General features: G+C 51.8%; 7 protein-coding genes across 7 annotated transcripts; 6 read left to right on the plus strand and 1 right to left on the minus strand.

Annotated features, from left to right (window-relative positions):
- Window positions 1–377: 377 nt before the first annotated feature.
- CHGG_05056 (uncharacterized protein) lies at window positions 378–2,320 on the plus strand (the record flags this gene model as incomplete). Its single annotated transcript, XM_001224269.1, has 3 exons — window positions 378–1,080; window positions 1,197–1,230; window positions 1,369–2,320. 3 exons carry the CDS (start codon window positions 378–380, stop codon window positions 2,318–2,320), a joined length of 1,689 nt encoding a protein of 562 aa, XP_001224270.1.
- A 1,182-nt stretch (window positions 2,321–3,502) lies between these two features.
- Window positions 3,503–9,037, plus strand: CHGG_05057 (uncharacterized protein; the record flags this gene model as incomplete). Its single annotated transcript, XM_001224270.1, has 6 exons — window positions 3,503–3,909; window positions 5,071–6,121; window positions 6,228–6,711; window positions 6,771–7,708; window positions 7,911–8,177; window positions 8,888–9,037. 6 exons carry the CDS (start codon window positions 3,503–3,505, stop codon window positions 9,035–9,037), a joined length of 3,297 nt encoding a protein of 1,098 aa, XP_001224271.1.
- A 1,220-nt stretch (window positions 9,038–10,257) lies between these two features.
- On the plus strand, window positions 10,258–11,565 carry CHGG_05058 (uncharacterized protein; the record flags this gene model as incomplete). Its single annotated transcript, XM_001224271.1, has 3 exons — window positions 10,258–10,459; window positions 10,557–11,031; window positions 11,094–11,565. 3 exons carry the CDS (start codon window positions 10,258–10,260, stop codon window positions 11,563–11,565), a joined length of 1,149 nt encoding a protein of 382 aa, XP_001224272.1.
- A 281-nt stretch (window positions 11,566–11,846) lies between these two features.
- CHGG_05059 (uncharacterized protein) lies at window positions 11,847–12,284 on the minus strand (the record flags this gene model as incomplete). Its single annotated transcript, XM_001224272.1, has 1 exon — window positions 11,847–12,284. One exon carries the CDS (start codon window positions 12,282–12,284, stop codon window positions 11,847–11,849), a length of 438 nt encoding a protein of 145 aa, XP_001224273.1.
- A 3,147-nt stretch (window positions 12,285–15,431) lies between these two features.
- CHGG_05060 (uncharacterized protein) lies at window positions 15,432–16,618 on the plus strand (the record flags this gene model as incomplete). The annotated part of the gene is made up of 2 exons (XM_001224273.1): window positions 15,432–16,315; window positions 16,447–16,618. The coding sequence occupies 2 exons, from the start codon at window positions 15,432–15,434 to the stop codon at window positions 16,616–16,618; spliced, it is 1,056 nt and encodes a 351-aa protein (XP_001224274.1).
- A 2,305-nt stretch (window positions 16,619–18,923) lies between these two features.
- On the plus strand, window positions 18,924–19,489 carry CHGG_05061 (uncharacterized protein; the record flags this gene model as incomplete). The annotated part of the gene is made up of 2 exons (XM_001224274.1): window positions 18,924–19,248; window positions 19,449–19,489. The coding sequence occupies 2 exons, from the start codon at window positions 18,924–18,926 to the stop codon at window positions 19,487–19,489; spliced, it is 366 nt and encodes a 121-aa protein (XP_001224275.1).
- Window positions 19,490–20,735: 1,246 nt separating this feature from the next.
- On the plus strand, window positions 20,736–22,093 carry CHGG_05062 (uncharacterized protein; the record flags this gene model as incomplete). The annotated part of the gene is made up of 3 exons (XM_001224275.1): window positions 20,736–20,822; window positions 20,885–21,699; window positions 21,838–22,093. 3 exons carry the CDS (start codon window positions 20,736–20,738, stop codon window positions 22,091–22,093), a joined length of 1,158 nt encoding a protein of 385 aa, XP_001224276.1.
- Window positions 22,094–23,163: the final 1,070 nt, after the last annotated feature.

A 23,163-nucleotide genomic window follows, 5' to 3' on the forward strand; every position in this document is an offset into this window, starting at 1 on the left:
GCGGGTTCGTAATGAATGAAAGATACTGCCTGCTGTAGTTGAGAAGAGATAACGTTGCCGTCATGGGCAGTCACGAGACATCACACAGGGGATTGGAGCAGTCCAGCTCGCGATTGAACTTTGGCGCGTCACGCGCAGGCAATGTTGTCGTGTTAAAACTTGAAATTACTCTTCTCCGACTAAGACATGCAAAGATCTTGTGTTAGGCAAACGGCGGGATTTTGACAGGCGCACCCCTGCCAGCGGAAATTGCGCTGGCTCAGCTGTCCAATTTAGGAACCCCTTTTCTTCGACTTCAAAACACATAAAACACAGAAAAAACACATCTGTCACCACGATAACAGCCACGCAGCCGGACAACATCTTACCGTTCAACAATGTACTATCCACTCTCCTTCGTGGCCCTGTCGGCCTTTGTTGCGCTGTCGACAGCCTCGCCCAACGGCTGGTCCTCAGTCAAGTCGGCGCCTGATGGACCAAACAAGCTCGAGGAGTGCGGGTGCTGGCCCATCTACCAGACGATGCTCACCTGCCAAAAGCTCAAGGGGCCGAACAGTGGCGTCCGAGACTGCGCGTGCATCCCCAACCCGGACGGGTGGTACACCTCGATGAACGGCTGCCGGGCATGCCTGTCGCCGGGCTCACTGGACAATGACGACTTCTTCGACAACCTCTCCCGCACCATCAGCCAACTCTTTGTCTCCTGCACCGAGGCGGGGGGTGGCATCAACAGCGACGGCGAAAGCATCTGCGCGAGCAACTACTATTTTGAGGCATGCGCGTCGCTCAAGGGCGATGGGCAACCGAGTTGGGCGAGCTACGAAGTCTTCGCCGAAGGGGAAAAGGGGAATGGAACCTACGTGTTGGATATCGCCGACTCCCAAGAGAATTCATCGGCGACGGGTGCCACAGCGTCGAAGACCACGGTGTCAAGGACTGTGACGGCATCAGGCGCCACTGCCACTACAGAGAACTCGGCAGCCATCACTTCTGAGACATCCGTCATTGCTACGACTGGGACTGAGACAACTTCTGCGACATCGACGGCGACAACCACGTCATCAGCAATGGGCAATGCAGGTTACGTATCTCAGGCTGGGCGTGTAATAGGCCTGGGGTTTGCGATGGGGGTTGTGGCAATCGTAGCTTAGAATTTGTAAGGTCCAGTCATTCATTGTCTGGTATAATGATTGTAGCGTCCGTGGGTGTGACGAGTGAGGGAAACCCAGGGTAGGTAGTTGGACAGCAACCTGAACCTGCGGTTCAATTGAACCTGTAATTATGTTTAGTTATAGATGATTTGAGGCTTCTTGTTTCTGATTAAGCAAACTCCAAAGCCCGACGACGGCGTATTTTCCGAGTAATTAGATATATCTTTGGTTCCAAATCCGCAAAGGAACTCGCAAAGATCCAATCGGAGTGCCTCAGGGTGGTCGCTGGGGCCTACAAGGCTACCCCAATACGGAGCTTGGAGACAGGAACCTATTGCCCACCCATCGACCTGTACCTCAACGGGAGGCTCCTTGCCTTCGAGGATCGGGTTAGGATATCAGAGGAGGCGAGGCTAATCCGCCAGACCCCTGCCACAATCGCTGCGATCCTGCGGCGGAGGCGCAGAAGAGGGAGAGGAAGACCTCGGCGGGAGATAGACAATATAGCAACGGCACCAGCGGAAAAGGGCTCAGGAGAATGGAAGAAGAGGTGGGCACAGGAGTGGGCCCCCCTCGAGTCGAGGCCGGAAAAGGAGGAGCTAGAGCCAGGGTCAACCGGCCCAGTACCAAACCACAAGAAACAGCTCGAGAGGTGGATGGAGGAGGCAATGAGAAGGGAGTGGATTGGAAGATGGGAGAGTGAGGTAGCTAGGGTGGTCGCTAGGAACCCGGGGCGGGCCCTCGAACCGGCCGATGCGACCGCGCGGTTCGACGCCTCTATCATGAACCGACACCGGTCGAGGGACCCAGCCTGGGAGCTATCGAAGGCGAAGAGTACTCTCCTAGTGCAAGCGAGGACCGGGAAGATTGGGCTTCGAGGGTTCCTCTTTACTAGGAGGGTCCCCGAGGTAGTAACGCCGGTATGCCGCTGCGGTATGGCGCGCGAGACATTCGAACACCTCGTACTCGAATGCAACGGAGCCGCAGATAAACCTCATCCCTGGCCAGACGACGGCGCAGAGCTACTGGAGTGGCTAGATGACGTGGAGAAGGCTGCCATAGTGGTGGGGTGGGTGCTTGGGCTGGGGAGGCTGAACGAGTTCCGGCTGGCGGTAGAGCTGGAAAATGAGAACAACGAAGAGGCCCGCGGCGGGGCCGAAGCGGAGTAGCAGAAGGGCATCGATGGAACAGAGGTTACGACTCATTTTATCTATTTCGTTACTTTGACCTCGGAAGGTGGGTGAGCCCTTTCGAGGAGATGGATCCACGGGGTAGCGGCAAGGCCGCAGCGGAGGTGCGGAGGTTTTCATCCAGCTTAGGCATGGTTTTTCCTACCGAGTTAATCGCTGAGGGACCGCATGTACTTAGTACCTAGCGTGATAAGAGAAATAAATAAATAAATAAATTTGGTTCCAAATGAGGGTCTCACGGTGGAGGTCTCAAATCATATGAGAGTTTCGTACGCAGCATATGTCCCTCGGGGTGGAGGTGTACACAGTGGGCCAGGGGTTGTATTATAGGTAGTTGGGCTAGGACAGACTACCGTAGCAAGCAGCCCATGAGTGCAGAGGAGAGATTCTCGGTTCGTTCATCTAGTCTAATTTATAGACACGACATGGTAATGGGATTCAGATAGCAAAACTGTGAGTATCTCTGTACCAAACTGTTGAACAGGCCGTCGACACAACCAGTCGAAGTGATAACCACTTGCTCACAATTTTGATTCAATTTTGATTTCGTCAAATCATTTAACGAACAAAGTTTTCATTCACAAGTCCCCGCTGTCGGGTTCGACATCCGCGAGTATACTGACAATAAACCACGCTACGTGTAGGAGAGAGCAGGCCGGTCAGATCTACGCCGACACCTTATCTCCTTGCGAGTCCCCGCTCCACCATGTCACCACCAACCCAGACCAATTCCGGCGCGAGGACGTCAACACCGCCTTCGAGCCTATACATATTATCCGCAACTTGGCACGCGAGGTTATGAGCACACTCAAACTGTATCCCCATCCCAAGAGTTCGAACGAGGGCAGCCAAGGTGTCGACCAGATTGCCCAGCTGATGCAATTCCTTGAGCAGCGATTTAGCAGCCTCGAGAGTCGTCAAGCAGAAGAAAGGGAAGCGAGCAACGCCCAAATTCGACTCCTGCAAGAAGGGCTCGCGGCAGTGCGATCCAACGCCTCCACACCTCAGACGCCAACACCGCCAGTCACCCTACTTCAACAGGCTCCTCCGTCTTCCCTGATAACACCGACCCCCCCTAGTCAGACGAGGAAGAAGCCAACGCTCCCTGACCCGGCGAAGTTTGACGGCGATCGAAAGGAGTTCCCTCCATGATTGTTAGACATGGAGTACAAACTTGAAATAGACGGACCAGCGATCGGGACTGACAAAGACCGGTTTGTCTGCATCTTCTCCCGGCTTGAGAAGGGAGCGAAGTCGATGACAACTACCTTCGCCCAGAGAGGAGGGCCTGGAGGAGTATTCAACCCAACTGCGTTTCTGACATACTTGACCTCCTGCTATGGGAACCCAAACCTCAAGCAACAGGCCTTAGAGCGATTGGCAGACCTTCGTCAAGGTGATAAAGAGGGCTTTTCCGCGTTTCTCCCACGCTTCGAGAAGGAGCTGGCCGACAGTGGTGGTGCCGACTGGCCAGATGTGGTACAAACCAGCTACCCACGGAGATCCGTGAATGCGGGATTGGAGAAACTCTTACGTGGCCAACGTGATATGCCAACCGATTACCCGGGGTTCGTTCGGGAGCTTCAAGTGTTGGGCTGTGACGAACCTACTTCAGGACCCTGTCCTGTTAGGGTTCAGCTTCGGTTGAAGGTAATCTCTCAAGGGTGCTTAGGTTCGGTGCAGCCAAAAGGTGCACAACAAAGGCTTGTCTCAACAGTAGGCTTCCGAGCTGTAGCGAACTGTAGTTGTGATTGCTAACTGGAGAACTCCCAGAGCTCTCCAGAATGAGTGACTATATACCTATCTAAGTCCTATGTGCTCAGTGTGCTCAGTCTCCTCCGGAGTTCGGCGTCACTGATCACACTGATCACTTTTAGTCCTTCCTGTGTTCTGATTGGCTGCGTGGCTTCTATGCTCAGTGTGCTTGGTCTCCCTTTGCTCCCCGTTTCCCTGATCACACTGAGCACACCCCAGCCTTCCCTGATTGGTCCTCGGGACGACTGGCTCGGGGTGTCCGCGCCCCGAGGCTCCACCTGTTGACATATTCGTGACATGGGCGCCAATCTCGACAACGAACGCTACCGAGCACGGAAGGACCACCACGCGCCACGGGCTTGGAGCCCGTCCTATACCCAGAAGACCCCGAGGAGAAAACACACTAACACCCCCCGCTCCTCGTTCGGCCTCTCCAGTGACGGTGGATGTCTCTGTTTCGCCACCATCAGCCTTTCACTTGCTAGACGCTTCCGCCCCCCACGCATCCCCATCACCCCCCGTGACCTTGACCAAGTCAACGTCTTAGTGAATGAGGCTATCACACACGTTGCCTATGCAGACACTGACATCGATGGGCACAAGAAAAAGCGGGTTTTCTTCTACGTTATCCCTGACCAAGGGGACGACGTCATCATCGGTCGGCCATGGATGGACGCCGACGAGATGGAATTGGCCCCCACAAGAGGGGAACTTTACATCGGCACGACTGGCTTAGTGGTTAAAGAGCGCAGGCACACAAAGGAGATCGATTTCCCAGTCAAGGGGCAGACGGCGGGCATTTTCAATGTATTAGTCAAGAGGATCCGGAGTAATCACTCTGGTCAAAAGGGGCCTGCTCAGGTGTTCACGGCGAGTTTGGCAGATATCGAGAAGGCACTCGCCCCAAAGAGACACAGCGACCCCCGCTAGAAGCTACCCGAGCACTACCATGACTTCCTGCCACTGTTCAATAGGAAGCAAGCCGACCAGCTACCTCCCCACCGGCCAGGTATCGACCATGAAATTCCACTGGAGAAGGACACGAACGGCCAAGATAAAGCTCCTCCCTGGGGACCGCTGTACGGCATGACGAGAGAAGAGCTGATCGTCTTACGGAAGACCCTGACGAAGCTCCTCGACAAGAACTTCATCAGAACAAGCAGCTCCCCAGCATCCGCGCCAGTGCTGTTCGTCAGGAAGCCGGGTGGTGGTTTTCGTTTCTGCGTCGACTATCGAGGTCTGAATGCCATCACCCGCAAGGATAGGTACCCGTTGCCTTTGATTGGCGAGACACTGCGATCTTTGTCGAAAGCAGAATGGTTCACGAAGCTGGATGTGATTGCTGCCTTCCACAAAATCCGCATCAAAGAAGGAGAAGAGTGGAAAACAGCGTTTCATACTAGATATGGGCTCTACGAATGGATGGTCACCCCCTTCGGCTTGACCGGCGCGCCAGCCACCTTTCAGCGGTACATCAACAACACGCTTCGCGAGTTCCTCGACGAATTTTGCTCGGCCTATATTGACGACGTGCTCATCTACTCGGACGGCTCCCTAGCCGATCATCGGAACAAGGTGCGAAAGGTCTTGCAGAGGCTTCAGGAGGCCGGACTACAAATCGACATCGACAAATGCGAGTTTGAAGCGAAGAGCGTCAAGTACCTCGGCTTTATTGTTGACGCTGGGAAGGGGATCCGAGTTGACCCAGAGAAGATCACGGCAGTGGAACAATGGGAGCGCCCAAAGTCCGTCAAAGGAGTCAGAGGGTTCATCGGGTCTGCCAACTACCATCGGGAGTTTGTGCCCAACTTCTCGACTGTCGCAATGCCCCTTACTGCATTGACTAAGAAAGGAGCCCCCTTCCTCTGGTCAGACCAATGCGAGGAGGCTTTCAAGCGGCTGAAGACGCTCCTTATTAGTGCGCCGGTCCTGGCTCAGTGGGACCCTGATCGGAAAACAATCGCTGAGACAGACTCATCTGGCTACACAATCGGTGGAGCCCTCTCTCAATACGACGACGAAGGAGTCCTGCGACCAGTGGCATTCTTCTCGAAAAAAAAACAACGCGGCAGAATCGAACTACTCAATCCACGGCAAGGAGCTACTAGCCATTGTACGATGCTTGGAACAGTGGGATGCGGAGCTACGAAGCGTGCCGTCTTTCGAGATCTGGACCAACCATAAGAACCTGGAGTACTTCCAGAAAAAGCGGCAGCTTAGCGAGAGACAAGTTCGTTGGGCGGAGTTGCTCGCACGGCATAACTTCACTCTGAAGTACCGGCCTGGCAAAGATGCAGTGGTCCCGGACGCGCTCTCGAGGAGAGAACAGGATATGCCCCAGCACGCCGAAGATGAACGATTGATGGGCCGCTACTTCCAGCTGTTGAAAGCGGCGAGAGGCAGAGCACTCCGTGTTAACCGTGGCGCGGCCGTGGTAGTTCGAACCGATTTTGTCAAAAACGGCGACCAGGACGGAGAAACAGACGATGTGGCAGACAAGTCGGATCCACCGGAGAACCCGTTCACCGATGCCCCGTTGAAGGACCTCTGGGATCAGGGGCTAGAGGCAAACAACCGCTATTGGCTCATTCGGAAGATGGTTCTCGATGGCGAACGTCAGTTTCCAAGCCAGTGGGGGTTACCCATCTCAATATCTGAATGCTCTATCGACAAGGGGAAGCGGCTTTGCTGGCGGGACCGCATTTGGATTCCCTACTTGGAGCCCCTACGTACTGGATAATTCAGGAGATTCACGACTCGACGCTCGCCGGCCACCCAGGGAGAGATCCTACCAAGTCCTTCATCAACTGGAAGTACACGTGGCTGGGGCTCAGTCAAGATGTCCGGAGGTTCATCCGAAACTGTAACGTTTGCGGGCGAACGGCTGTCTGGCGTGAAAAAAAGCGAGGACTACTCAAACCCCTGCCCATCCCCGAGCGGATGTGGTCGGAACTCTCGATAGACTTCGTTACCGACTTGCCTCCCTCCGGCCCGGACCAAGCGACGAACATCATGGTGATTACGGAAAGGCTGTTCAAAAATGTGATTTTCGAGCGGATAGCATCAATCACCACAGAGGCCGTGGCAGAACGCTTAGTCGACTGCCTGATACGCCATCATGGTTTCCCGCGTGCGATCGTTTCAGACCGAGGGCCGCAGTTTGTGAGCTTGATGTGGAAACGGATTTGCGAGCTACTCAAAATTACTCGGAGATTGTCGACAGCGTACCATCCAGAGACAGACGGAGCGACAGAACGGATGAATCAGGAAATCGAACATTACCTCCGTTGCTACACCACGTATTGGCAAGACGACTGGGCCGACATGCTTCCAACTGGGATGTTGGCCATCAACAACCGTGACGCAACGTCAACAGGGATCAGCCCATTCTTCGCATCACATGGGTACCACGTCGACCTCGTGGATCTCGCCGATGACAAGGAACGAGAGGAACCCCTTCGTACAGAGGGGCAGTCGCCGGTAGCCAAAGGAGAAGCGTTCGTCGCGCGACTGAGAGAGGCCACGGCGTATGCCCAAGCAGCTATGGCATCTGCACAAGAGTGGCAGGGGGAGTACGCCAACCAGGCACGACAGGTCGCAGAGCAGTTTCAGGTGAGAGACAAAGTCTGGTTGAGGCTGAAGAATGTCAAGACCACTAGGTCTTCAAAGAAGCTCGACTGTCTCAACGCCAAGTACGAGATTATCGAGGTGATCAGCTCGCATGCCTACCGGCTGAATACGCCCCCCCGGAATACACCCTGTCTTTCACGTCTCTATGTTAAAAAGGGCCGCCGACGACCCATTACCGTCGCAGGTTCAGGACGACACGCAGCCCCCAGCCACCATCGCTGAAGACACTGGGGAACAGGAGTGGCTCATCGAGGAGATTCTCGAAGCGAGACGAAGAGGGAGGGGCCATCAAGTGCTGGTTAAGTGGGCAGGTTATATACAACCAACCTGGGAGCCATTGAGCGCCTTCCTAGACACGGCAGCGCTGGACAAGTTCGAGGCAGAGCACGGGAAGATCACGCAGGACTTTGAGAACCAGGATGGAAAATACCCGGTCGAAGAAATCCTCGAGGTTCGAAGGAGAGGGAGGGGCAAACAACTCCTAGTTAAGTGGACAGTCTATCCATAGCCTACGTGGGAACCCCTAGCCAACTTCTTGGAAACGGACGCTCTAGCCAGGTTCGAGGCTGCTCATGGGAAGGTTAAGGCTTGACGAAACCTCGAGGAGGAGGGGAGGAGGGGGGTAATGTAACGGGCTGTGCCCGAGGTGGGCCTCGGTAACCCTCGGCCAGCTCACGTATAAGCACGGTCCACCGAACCCCTGGATGAAGCTATTCCCAGTTGTCCCACAGCGCACCGAACATTCGAGCAATGCGCGCGGGCCACCGCACTCGCGATCATAAAGCAGCCCCACGAGCTGCCAGACTCTCTCATCTTTCCTTTTCTTCTTCAAGCTTAGTGTACTCGTTAGAGTCGTCACCAGTTAGTTGCAATATACTCCTGGGACCGTGTGACGGCAGCTGCCGTCGGAGTGCACTGTGGCTCCACTTTGTTGGGCACGTGACCACACGCGCTGGCATTTAACTCCTGTATCGCGAGAGCTCTTCCAGCTTCTCTTCCTTTTCTCCCCATCTTGCAATTAGCAGAAATAGAGTCTCATCGGCAGTGCCCTCGCGCCTCGCCCAAATGTTCCTCGTCTCTCACAGACCGTTACAAATTAGATCAACGCAATCAAAGATACCCCATCCACACCCTCAATTCCTGAAACACCGCTGAACACAGCCAACTACGCCCCACTCCGCCCGCCCCTGCTGCGCCGCGTTCCACGGCCCCCAGCGCCATACAAACACAGTCTACCACGGACCACGCAAGTTATACCGGGCCAGGCTCACAATCAGTGTTACACCCGTCAGTACATGGCAATGCACCTGAGTGGAACGGTAGTATTGACCCTGAGCCGGATACCAATGATATATATAGTCCCACCTAGTCCCTAACCCCTAACCCGCCTCGCACACACATCCGGTAGGGAAGGGGCAAGACATGACGGCACAGCAAGGTTGGGGTTATTTAACCTAATCAAATAAACTCCGCTATTCTTTGACTCATCGTCGGTAGGCAATTTGGTTGTTCTAAAACCGACGAGTTTCGTGAAAACCTCGTTGGACCAAATAGGGGGGCGTGAGTTGTAGCTTATGAGCTTACCCAGGTCAAATGGGTCTCCAGTTCGGCTATAGTGGGTGGTGGTCGACATCGCAAGCGTAGTGGATTTGCTTCGCATTTAGGTAGTGAACCACGCCGAAGGCAGAAGTGGCACAGTCGAGTACCTTATCCAGCCGCACAGCCTCACTCGCCGAAGCGCCGCCGGTTTCTAAGATTCACCTCACACATGCGATTTTCGAGTAAATATCCCATATGTCTGGGCCCACAAGAGAGCCCAATGTATCTAGACATTCACCCAACACTCAGGGGCAGTTATTATTTCAGTATCTAGCACCTATTTCATCCAATATGAATCTATGCCCCAACCCGAGGTTTATTACCTCGACCAAGACGCCCTCCAAGCAGCTAAACAGTTGCAATCACAACCGAAAAAGCAGCCTTGGGTTAGGGGATTTATGAGGTCATCTTCGTGCAATATCCTCTTCGCGCACCTTTGCCTCATCTTGGCGGTAGCGGGCTGCATCAAAACGTCCGAGATATTGTTGCTATCTGGCTCGTACCCCCTCATCAATGAATGTGACAATACCGAGAATATGTCTTTTACCGAGAAGCAGTTTCAGATCAACATTCCTGTTGTTGGCGGCTTATCATTCGCTCAAGCCAAGATGATAGATCTTGCCTGGGATTTCGGGGTAGCGCATGGAGGCCGTTTGTTGCACGGATGGATCCTCTACCGTATCGCTTGCATGACGATAACTTGGTCACTGGAGCACGCTTCCCTACCATACGACTTCTTACTCAGTCTTCTCTTTTGGCCGGATTCGGTTTGGTCTCTATGGTCCTCGATCAACTATCTCGTTAGGAAGAGACAGCCCGGCGTTCTTGTTCCTGTGGCATTCCTCACATACGCTATCATATATGTCTTGTTCTTTGGCACTTTGTGAAGTGCCATGACGGGATACCAAGGTGTCGGTAGGGCCGCCTTCGCAATGCCCGACGGGTCCTGGATCGCTAGCGACAATGATACGCTTAGATTTTGCTGGTCGTTAGATTTGAAGAGGCTTTCCCCTTCATTGGCGGATAGTGTCATCCTCGGGCCCAAATTTGGATCGGTCTTCCAATCGTTTTCCGACCTCAACACATCATCCGGAACTGGGAGGATTTGGGACTCCTACCACACCGTCGCAGATGGTATGTCGGATGAATTTAACAATATTTATTCATGTAAGCCTTAATCCCCTTTATGGCTTGGGCCAGGTATTCTAAATCACTTCACATCTCTGCACAGACGCGAGATCAAGAGTTACGATGCAAAACTTTCTTCAAAGGCTCAGCGATATCCAGGAGCAATTGGACCCAGGGAAGAATCGTATCGAAGTGGCAGAATGGAGCAACTTCATTATTAATAGCCGGTTTGATGACTCCGGCCGCACAGGTTTTCAGAACGTTACATCTATCTACTCGACTTCCGAACAACCGTCCCAGGGAAAACTCGAGTTCCCACTAGTCATCAACGGGTGGCAGTTTCTCGGCGTAAAACAAAACTTGTCAACGAATCCGAAGGAATTGGTCTTAGTTACATACCAAGGAGAGCCAGAGCAAGACACCACAAGTTTTACAGCCCAATTTCTCAAAGCCGACTTCCACCTTGACCCTTCAGTCTCCTCCGGGCCAGAGGTCGTCCCATACAATTCAACGGTGTGGTACAACGGGACTAGAATAGCCCTGCGGGCGCCCTTCCTGGATCTAGGGTCCAAGAGTTGGTAGGTCCCCCTGTTACACACCTGACCATATACGAACCCTACTTACGTTTTGAGTAACTCAGTTCGTGGTCGCACCCACTGCTAGGAGAGTGCATCTGCTACGACGGTAGGCCGTTGACCGAAGATTTCAGGCTTGACGCCAACAAACTCTGCATCGGCGGCGACAGGTATATGTGGGGATTCTCACGAACACTCATATTCATTGGTCTTTCCCTGGAAGTTATATGGTGTTTCGTTTGCCTCATTCTACTCTTTTTATCGACACAGCAGAGCAGCCTCGTAAGGCACGGTAGACCGACGGCGGGCGTCACCAGAACCATTCTCGACCTATCTGAAGCCTTGAATCGGGACCTCGGACCAGACACTTCGTGGCACACGGAGAGCCAGTTGAAGAAGGGGCTTTTGAGGCACCGGCCCGTTGGCTATACAATTTGGGACAAGGGCAACGTAACAGGCCATATCGGGCTTGTCCCCCTAGCAGAAGGAGAATCTGCAAAAAGAAGACTGAAAGTCGAAGACTTTAAGACATGTTGAGAACGGGCTATGGAGAGGGAGGTAAAATTGCTGGCGTCGCTTCGTTCGTCAGTCGCGCGGCCCTTCGTTACGCTATGGGGTGCTTCCTTTCTCTCTCCCGCTCCTGGCAATTTTCCTGTCCCTCTCCGGAGGACAAACAGGGTTAGGGTTGATTACGGGAGAGAAGAAACGCCAATATCTGTCCGTCGGCCAACAACTCCATCTACTTAAGCCATCTACGAATCGTTTCAATTCTGCCACTCACGTTACGTATCTACACTCACGTCCTCGCTACTTACAAATCAATTAGACTCCTCTGAGGGAGCCTCCCCCGCCACAGCATCTAACGCCTGCAGTTGCCTGGTAGCGTGATCGGACAACTTCAACCCCATAGCTCGTGATGGTGTCTCGCGATAGACCCTGCTGCGGTCGAAGGGCCGCTCAAACATCAGCCCGCCGAGTGTCTTCACCCGCGAGACGGCCACGTAGGAGAGGCCAGAAGCAAACTCTGGCGCAGAGATATCGCAGACGATCTTGTCCAGGGTGATGCCCTGTGACTTGTGGACGGTGATCGCATAGCTGACCAGCAGCGGGAACTGCTCTCTTGAACATGAGTTGGCGCCGACCATGAATTCCTGCCGCACTCGGAGGATGGGAACAACCAGCTTCTCTCCACTACGGAGCGGCTCCCCGTTCGACATTGTGAAGGCCGGGCCGTCGTAGTCATCGAAGGCCACCATGATGACCTCGGGCGGGTCTCGCAGCACGTCGGCACCTTCTTTCCAGGATATGTCGTAAACTGTGTCCTGTGCGCCGTTAACGAGCCCGACGTCGAGGCGCAGGTGCAGGCATGAGAGGCCGAGGTGCGAGAGGGGTTAGGCTCTCTCTACGGGCGATCGCACGAAAGGCCGAAACGCTTGCTCGATCGGCGGCAGCCTGCGACAGGTGAGCAGAAGTGGGAGAAAGGTCATGATTGGCAACATTACAATGATTTTTCTCTTATTCCTGCAATCAAGACACGTGACAACAGTCTTCCCATTGCCACGGAGGTCATAAAACTGGTCGCCATCTTGCTCAATATGACACACGGGGCACGTTTTGCGCGCCGCCCCCGACTGAGCAGCGTCATTCATAATCTCTGCGAAGCCCGTCCATAGCGGGTCTCGAAGCAGAACAGCGACGGTATTGCAAAGGTAAAAGTTTGCGGTAGCCGAGACGAGATAGATGGAGATGGCAGAAGCAGCGGTTGTTTGAGAGACGAAGCTAAGACGTGGAGGTGGCTTGGTGGGGTTGGATGGATGGATGGATGGATGGATGGAATTTATTTCGCCCGGAGGCACTGGGCCTATAGGGCCTTAGCACGCTAACTACATCCGGATCAAATCGTTTTACCTTTAACTCGTGTCTTGGTGGGGTTCTACCTTGCGAGTGGTGGAAACGTCGCGTGGTCACGGGACCCGAACTCGGGCGCCGGGGCTCTTTGACCAATCAGGGTTCTTGGATAATAATTTACAATGATCCACAATTTACTTATCAATTTCCCATAGTAATTTCCAAAAGTTTGACCGTAATATTGTCCTCCGGACAGGAAAATATAACAAATGCCTTGGGATTTTACGTTCTGTGAGCCGCTAAGGAATTCCATATGCTCATTTTGGTGCTAGAGCAATACTAGGTACTTAACACCGCTGCTTTATAATAAGCATGTAGTATGGCCATTACAAAACGATTTGTAAACGGCTGAAAGAGTTGCGGTTGCTATCCTCGTACAATGTCATGATTACCTAACCTAGGACGAATGTCGGGCAAGGCTCCTCCTATATGGCTGCCCCGGATTACCAACTAAAATATAGGTGAATGGGGTACGATTAGAGCCTCATAAGCGTCAGTTAGGGTGCAGCGAAACCATTATCCATTCTCCATCTATCCAATGACCGCGCTCATGAACCACTAGAGAAGATAACTAGGTAGCTAACGTCTTCTGCAGGGATTTTGGTCATGTACCCACCTTGGCCAGGGTCCTGGAGAGCTTCGTTTCTACTAATTTGACGATCAGAACATTTCTCCTCTGAGCAAGCGAACACTTGTCAATTCTCCCCAAAATACACTTTTTCGACTCTCCTCAATACCGCGATCACGAATACCGACGAGATACACGAGCCTATAGATCTAGCTTCTTAGAAGGGAGCAGTATCTAAATTTAGAAACAGTATTTAGATTTTCATTTAGGTTATATGCCTAATCGGCATAGTTTATAGTTAAGGCTTGGGGGGAATCGTTGATACGAACAGGGCAGTAGAAGAGGCTTGGAAAGCAAGGTGGTTAAAGGAACGGGACGGCAGGGCAATCACCAGGCCGGCGGACGACTTTGACCATCAGCAGGGGACGCTATTCCGGAACGAAACCCTAAGGAGGCACGACGGTCTCTGCAAGGCCAAGAGCTCACTGCTGTTCAAATCCGGACGGGCGCAATAGGCTTACGGACTTCTTGTTTACACGGGGTGTCCCGGAGGTTCTGACTCCTGCCTGCGAGTGTGGCGAGGGACGAGAGACTGCCGAACACCTGGTAGTGTGGTGTTTGGCACCACCGTTGACTCGAAGACGGGAGAGAACTGGAATTCGGACACGACGGGACTTTTACTCTGTTCTACACGGCATCAATCCCACGACTGCACGGCTCGCGAGGAGAGTCCTCGACTGGCTGATGGACACGGGGAAGCTGCCGATGTACAGCTTAGCCAGGAGGCTCGAGCTAGAAGCGGCGGCCTGAAGCGCCCCCGTTCGGAGGCCAGGAGGCCTCCTCTCTTTGTCTATCGCAGACACACCAGAACGCACCGTTCCTTGATTGTTGGTATGGGTTTTTTCACCCGACCCGGAAGGGCACGGTTTTCCTGTACACTAAATAGCTGAGGGTCCGGCACGCCCTAGGGCATAGCGGAGTATGAATAATAATTTAGCCTCGGTATTGCGAGAGCTCTTCCAGCTTCTCCTTTCTCCCCATCTTACGATTAGCAGAATTGAGTCGGCACTTGCAGTGCCCCTGTGCCTCGCCTTGACACCACTTGTCTCTCACAACGACGGTATCTTGTGACGAACCTACTTTAGGACCCTGTCCTGTTAGGGTTCAGCTTAGGTTGAAGGTAATCTCTCAAGGGTGCTTAGGTTCGGTGCAGCCAAAAGGTGCACAACAAAGACTTGTCTCAACAGTAGGCTTCCGAGCTTATAGCGAACTGTAGTTGTGATTGTTAACTAGAGAACTCCCAGAGCTCTCCAGAACGAGTGACTATATACTCCCTTACGGAGCGTCAAACCCTCCTTACTCCCAAAACCCAAATCGCCTCCAAAATTTTCACTCGGTTCACCCCACCAGTGCCAGAAGCCCCCAACCAAACCCCGATTGCAAACTGAAAACCATTTCGCATGCAATTACGGCAACCAGATCATCTCCAGCCACATTACCCCGCCTCCCGCGCATGAAGCTCCATTACGTTCAATCATCCTTGATTGTACCGACGAGCTTGTCGCTAACAATGTCCTGCCCACCACCTCGCCCGCGACTTCGAGACCTGTAAGTTTTCAATTCTAGAAACTAAGTTTCTTGCTCGCTCATCAATCGCAGCTCAAGCAGACCATGGCTCCGAAGCCGATGTCATTCTTCACATACAAAGGGTTCACATTGCCCAATCCTCCCGACCTTCTTAGCAACTGCGAGACAGACATTATGACGACAGCATGGATTGTCAACCAGCTCCGCCATTCTTTTTTCAAGGATTAGTTATTTATTTTTTAAAATCTTACTCTATTTCTTTCCTTCTTAGACACATTTATTTAAGACTTGATTGAGTTCGATCACGCTTGATCGAACCACTCCTGCCCTACCCCACCAGATGTTGGACCCCTTTTGCCCTGTTACCGGCAAACGCCACCCTGTACCCGGCTCCGCCAAGTTCACGGAGGTCTGCAAGAGATGCAAGACTACGCTCCTGCTCGACCTCGTTTCTGACGACGACTCGGATCATGGAATTTCAGCCAATTCTGCCCTAACCCCTGTTTCGCCTGTCGCTATACCTCCTGCCCAACCTAGCCAGTCTGTCCAGCCTACCCAGTCGACTCCTGATATTACAACTACCCCTCGTCCATCTCAAGCGGGGCAGGCACTTACTGGGTTCAACAAAGCTCACTCAACTGCTCTTGCCGAACGCAACTCTCCAAACCCAAACGTCAAGCCTGTTCAACCTTCTCCAGTTGTGATCTCAATTACACTGGAGGTCTTCGCTGCGGATGTGGATGTTGTCACCATCGGGGGGCAGGAGACTCGTCGATGGACTGAAGTTGGCTCAATCAGCTCTTGTCTTCCAGTCCAAGTGCCTCTTGATCAGCACTTTGCCAATCACGAACACATTATCCGGTACTTGCTTGACAATGCCTGCAGGGCCAAGAAGTTTGCACCATCTGAGTTTCGATTCATCGGCAAACTCTCAGCTGGCAAGAACAAGAAAGTATCTGAGATGACTAGCCTTGATCCAGAGAGACCTGTCACATTCCGTGACCTTCACAAGGCAACAACAAATAGGGGGAATGTCAAGCCTGATGAGAATGTGTCTCTGTATCTCCTCAAGGAGAAACTATACCCTGTCGTACGGGAGGAAAGGGAGGACCTAGCTGTCAAGAAGACAGCAAAACGTGCTCGATCAGATACCCAGGGGTTAACAGCCATTGCGTCAAGCTCGAAGCTTGTGGGGGGTCTTTCTGTCTTGTCGAAGAAGGCTAAGTTAGAGCAGGACAAGGTGACAAAGAAGGATCAGGAGGAAAGAGTTAAGGAGGAGCCTGAGACTAGCGAGTCTGAAGCCAATGAGTATAACTCTGACGATGATGATGAGATCCTTATATTTTTCAAAACAGGAAAACGGCCGGTCGGTACAATCTCGAGACAGGTGCGCTTGGAAAGAATGTTAGTGACAAGCTGATCGGTACAATTAAGGATGATCTAACCGGAAGAAGCTTGATGCGCAAGACGTGGCGTAATGTGGCTGAATACAATCTTATTCCCGTTGTTGCATGCGAAGTGGATTAATTGCTGAAAGCGAGGTTTGGTGAAGGTTTGCAGGTGCAACGGTGGGGTGTGTGGATGAAATTCCGAATGCGATTTGGGTTTTGGGAGTAAGGAGGGTTTGACGCTCCGTACTCCCTGATTCCTGAGCTCTAGACTGCTCTCGATAGTCCGCTAGAGCTCATAGCGCTCGACGGCTCTCGAGAGGCCCTGAGAGCAGCTCCTAATTGGCTGTCCTCCTTGGCTCTCGAGTGCTCCTTAGAGCACTCTGTGATTGGTTCGTTAAACGACTGGCCCGGGGCGTCCCGCGCCCCGGGGTCCCACTTGTTGGCATATTCATAACAGCGAGCTGCTACTATTATAGTTCTTATATATTAGCCCTAGCGAGTGAGCGGTGAGGTGTATAGTACGGTATAAGGTGGGTATCTAGAGGCGTTGGTTACATATATAGATTGATTTGACTATATTGGTGAATAAGTTTAAATCCGTGCACCCATCTCCTGGTCAGGCCACCAACTGATCAAATCTTTCTCTACCCTTGACTCGGCACCCTCTCTATTCCAAACCACTCAGTTCCACCAAAAAAAGCTCAAATTCAGCTCCATTACTCTTATTCAAATTGTCTCTTCCATGGCTCCAGAAGATAACATCCAGCAGGCAATCCAAGCCGTCAGGGATGGCCAATCCATCCGCAAAGCTAGCGAGGCATGGGAGTTTCCTTTTCTACCCTCCGGGACCGAGTCGTCGCCAACGCCCAACCGAAGGGACAGTACAAAGCACAGGTGATGCAGAAGCTCAGCCCTGATCAAGAAAAACACTTGGCCGATTGGGTTTTTGCCCAGGAAGCTCTAGGGCTTCCGGTGAAGCATCGACAAATCGAGGTCTTTGCTAACCGTATCCTCCGTGCCTCTGGATCTGACCAGACTATCGGTGAACACTGGCTTCAGAAGTTCATCGGAAGATATCCAGTTTTAAAGACAAAGAAAGATAGACGTATGGATATCAAACGGTTGGATGCAGCTAGTACTGATGTTATCAAGGCCTGGTTCCATCTCCTCGCGATCCCAGTCATCCAGACAATTGACCCGCAAGCCCGTTGGAATATGGATGAAATAGGGATAATGGAAGGTCTGGGAATCAACGGCTTATGCGTTGGATCATCGGAGAAGGAAGCGTTGTCGAAACACCCCGAATCCCGGATCTGGACAACCATTATAGAGTGCATCTCAGCAACCCAAAAAGCTCTCCCACCGTTAGTCATCTTCAAGGGGAAAGACATCCAACAACAGTGGTTCCCTGATAACGACCAAGACCTTGATCCATTACGCAACTGGCGGTTTTCGACGAGTCAGAATGGCTGGACATCTAATGATAATGCCCTCGAGTGGCTGACAAAGATGTTTTGTCCGACGACGGCGACATCGAAGAAGAGGCTTCTTATTGTTGATGGCCACGGTAGCCACGAGACTGACGACTTCATGTGGACCTGTTTTTCCAACAATATCTACCTCCTCTTCTTACCTGGACATGCCTCCCACGTTCTACAGCCCCTCGACCTGTCGGTTTTCTCTCCGTTGAAGACCACTTACCGCCGTGGTATCAACGACCCCACTGTGATGACAGACTGTGCTCCCATCGGCAAGAGGCTCTTCTTACGGTGTTATGCGCAAGCCAGGAAGGATGCCATCACAGAAAGGAATATCCGAAGTGGCTGGAAGGCATCAGAATTGTGGCCAGTCAACCTAGACAAACCTCTGATGACTCGTCTACTGTTGAACTCAACCAGCCAGTCAGTCAGTCAGTCAGCCAGCCAGCCAGTCGTCGGCTAATCAAGACTCCAAACCGCAGCCAGGAGGTCCACAGATTGATATCAACACATGTCCGTCTACGACGACTGCAAACAATAGACCCAGTGGCTAGGATTCTTTTCAAAAAGGTGGGCAAAAGCCTGGACAATACAGCCATCAAGGTAGCTAGTCAAGAACAGAAGATCCGGGCACTGGAAGCTGAGGTAGATTTATCTCAGTGCTTAGACTAGTGTATTTGGGCGTAACGGCTTGCATTGCAAGCCTCAAACTGGCTTAGATCGTAAAATAGACCCACCACACTGCATATAGCCAATAGATCGAATTGATGCCCCACAACTGCAATTGAGCCCAACACTGCTCTGAGCGCATTATTTGGATTTTCTACCATTCGACCAATGATTTGAATTAGTAAATTGCGCCAATGACTATATTTCGATCAACATCGCAGCTGTAAACGCGCCGTCAGTTGGATTCAACTGCTCGAACTGCGCGCGTTTGATTGATACTAATATACCGTATAGATGGCTGACTCGGATGCTGAAGTGGGACCGCCCGCGCTGCCTGCGCTGCCTGCGCTGCCCGCCCTCCCAGCGACACTCCCGCGTACTCTCATACTACCGCACCACCCGTCGTCATCGTCCGCTCTCTCATCTACGCGTTCAGTCAGCACCCCACGGGGTACACCGAGTCCTTCTCGCCGCTTGGCGACCATGGCAGAGGAACAGGAATACGAGGCGGATTCGGAAGACGATGCCGACGGCGGCATCGCACCAGAGGATATTGTTCGAGAGACAGTGGGACACTGGAATACCATGAGAGGCAGGTCAAGGAGGTCCCGCAATGCGGGTATGTACAATTTGGACACGTTTATCGCCAGATGAGTAGAGAACCCTTGCCGAGCAAAGCAGCTAGCAGATGCTCTCCTCAAGCCCGATGTACAAGCTGCTCAAGAACGTCGTCGTCAAACTAGCACAGGGCGACGACGACAGCATAGCGAGCAGAATTCGACATGAATTGAAGCCATTGCAACTTGTTCCATCTTTCAGTGAATTCAAGCCCGAAGAGCAACAAGCAACAGATCCCATAACAGCCGAGGATATCTGCAAGACGGAAAGGCTCGACAAGAATCTCGCTAGAGCATGGCCGACACTCAAACAGAAGGCGCCTACTACCGTCAGACTTCTCTCGCAGGTCATGCAGACTCAATGGGAGAAGGATATCACCACTGTTTAAGTCAGCGATGACTTCAAGAGCCCTATCTATCTTGTTGTCTCTATTTTGCTTGGCGGCTTCACCCGCAACAAAGCCAGCTTCCTCCGGGATGTGTTGGGTCTGTATCTCATGGCGAATGGCACTGCACGTCGAGCCATTAAAGTCCTCAACCATGTTGGCATCATCCCCTCATACGAAACTATCAACCGCTTGCTGAATTAGATGGCGGCCAGTGCAAAAGAGGGCATCAAGAAGGTGGCACACGACCCTAATGCCATTGTGGTATACGACAACTTCAACTTCAAAAGTCGTGTTCGTGAGCTGGCTGGCGGCGAAGGTGTATAGGACTGCGCTTTTGCCGCATCCAGTGGCGGCGATGAGTACCGTATCTTTTTTGTCGTATGCAAACGCCTCACAGCCTTTATCTGACCGTCGTGAGCTCGTTCAGCGCCAGTAATTGCGCAAATGGCATCGTTGATGAGCTGATGAGTGGCGTCGAAGTCCATTTTCCACACTCTCTAAGCCGCGTAGGGAATACGCGATTGATCTGGCGATGGAATAACGGGCGCGAAGGTTGATACAAACCAGCAAAGCGTTGCTGCAAAATTTGACGAAGTTTGAATACAGTTTGTGGAATTTGAAGGGGGGTCATTGCTCGATGAAAGTGCATTGGTCGTAAATCTTTTAACCTCGACAACAACAGATACATAATGCAATATAGCCGCAACAATAAAATTACTATCGTTAAATGCGCGTAGTCAAGACCATCTTCTAGCACTATTTACATTCGTGGTACGATGTGTTGGTGTTGAGCTACTTACGAGTGACTGAAAGGCAAATTTCCCATTTGTATGGCGGAGCGTTGGTCGTATGCCCCAAAACTCAAATTATGAACCCAGACCTCTTTCAAAGGCGTTCTTCGTTAAAAGTGGGTGATGTTCTAGATAGGACTAGCGCGACACACTTGCACTGAAATTTGTATGGCAATACGTCTTACGCGCCTTGGCGCGGGTCATTTTCAGCCGCAGGCTGCAAAAAGGAAGAACGGCCCAGAAAGGAGGTCTGGGATTTCCGAGATAAAGGTAGATAGACTAAGGCCGAGAAAAAGGAAGAAAGTCAGGATGGATTCCAACACCTGGTTTGCCCAGATTGAACAGATCATGCAGGCTAAAAAAGCACTTGCGAAGCAGCTAGAACCCTCAGAGAAAGTAGATAGATATGTATTTGAAGATATGTGCCTGAAATGGTCAATTTTTGACCCTCCTGTAAGTCTCTCACCCCGGCAATCGCACACTCCACCTCTCGCACACCCTCCAGCCCCGAATTCCTGCCCAACCATCCCTCATCCCGTCCAAGGTCAAACCACAACAACTTAGTCAATTTAAATTGGTCAAAAATTCACAAGTTCGATATTGTTTCAATTGCTGGAAGCAGGGATTTTATGATGGCAAAGAAATACACCGAAGAAAACCTCCAAAAAGCCATCAGCGCCATCAGAAACGGAAGCATGTCCGTACGGAAGGCAGCCGAAGAGTGGGGCGTACCCCCCTCAACCATTCAGTCCCGGATCAAGAAGGGTGTCCGACCCAAGGGCGAATACGAAGCTACTGTATTGCAACAGCTTTCGCCTACCCAGGAAAAGCATCTGGCGGCCTGGATCACGATACAAGAGGACTTAGGCGTCCCTGTTTCCCATCGCCAGATTCGCTTATTCGCCGACCGTATCCTCCAGGCAAACGGCTCCTCAGAGACGGTCGGGAACGGCTGGCTTCCTCGATTTTTCAAGCGCCACCCAGAAGTTAAGACCAAGAAGGCGAAGCGAGTTGACTACAAGCGCATTGAAGGGGCAACGACTGAGGTTATTAGGACCTGGTTTGAGAAGCTTGTGCTCCCTGCTATTGAGGACATGCTGCCCGAGCACCGGGGTAATATGGACGAACTTGGAGTGATGGAAGGTATGGGAACAAACGGTTTATGTGTTGGAAGACAGGAGACCAGAGTTGCTATCGCCAAGAGTCCAGAGAACCGGATCTGGATCACGATCATCGAATGCATCACGGCAGCGGGTCAGTCGCTCCCCCCCTGGTTATCTATGAGGGCGCGGACGTTCAGCAGCAGTGGTTTTCTCGCAATCCACGCCTCTACAATGCTATCTCACGTTGGAGGTTTACGACAAGCCCAAAAGGATGGACAAACAATGATATTGCGCTTCACTGGTTGAAGCCCCCTGAAGAACAGCTACCGCCGTTACCTTAACGATATCATCCTTCAACGCAACGGACTCCCTCTCAACAAGCAGGACTTCATCGTCGCCTATGCTAGAGCCAGGGAAGATCTGATGTACAGCAAAAATGTTAGATCTGGATGGGAGGCATCTGGTCTCTGGCCCCTCAACATCGAGAAGCCTCTCGCGAGTCGTTTTGTCGACGTAGGACAACCCAGACAGGTTTCCACGCCTCGAAAACGACGCCATCGGTGACAAGGAAGTCTATCGAAGATTACTAGGCCATCATATAAGACTGTCCCGACGCCTAGACGCAGTCAAGATATCTTCAAGTTGTTGTACGAAGTTAGCCCTGAACTACGCGAGATTTTCAGGACGGACAACACGGTCAAGATCAGCTTTGATAAGATCGCAAAGCTTGTTGATGAGAAAACGATGGAAGTCTTGAATTTGCAACTGAAACTTGAGGCAGCTGAAGCCGAGTTGGAAAGAGTGAGGCCCAAGAAGAGGAAGGTCAAATTGGATCCCAACTAATATAATACTCTATAACTGACGAACGAAGCGACGCCAGCAATTTTAGGTAAATAGATCGCTTTATTTATATCGGTCTCTCTTTAGTATTAAATAGAGGGTTTAAGATATTACATTACCTAGGAAAACCCTTACTATTTTTAGCTACTTATCTAGTATCTTTATTTATACTTCGGATCAAAGCGAGCGCCGAAACCGCGTCAAAATTCGAAAGAAACGTTCGTACAGAGCCGCACGCGTGACAAAAACGCAAACCGACGAGAACAACGAGGAGGCCCGCGGCGGGGCCGAAGCGGAGTAGTAGAGGGGCACCGATGGAACAGAGGTCGCAACTTGTTTTATTTATTTTGTTACTTTGACCTCGGAAGGTGGGTGAGCCCTTTCGAGGAGATGGATCCACGAGATGGATCCACGGGGTAGCGGCAAGGCCGCAGCGGAGGTGCGGAGGTTTTCATCCAGCTTAGGCATGGTTTTTCGTACCGAGTTAATCGCTGAGGGACCGCATGTACTTAGTACCTAGCGTGATAAGGGAATGAATAATATAACTAGGTATAAAAGGAGTTTACTAATATAGAATTAAGTTTGGAAATATTATTATAGAGCTATAGAATCTAGAGGATTAGCCTTATAATCTTGAGCTATAAGTCAACGGTTTTAAATGTATCAATAAAATATTATTATTATTATTTCCTACACCGATATGCCCGTGGGCGCGCCGGTTCTTCTACTGCTATTTACAAAGAAAACCGTACCGTATAGGCCGGATAAAAACCTCTGTCTACCACTTTGAGACA

Source organism: Chaetomium globosum, genomic scaffold, assembly GCF_000143365.1.
Source record: "Chaetomium globosum CBS 148.51 scaffold_4 genomic scaffold, whole genome shotgun sequence".
Classification (NCBI taxonomy): Eukaryota; Fungi; Ascomycota; class Sordariomycetes; order Sordariales; family Chaetomiaceae; genus Chaetomium; species Chaetomium globosum.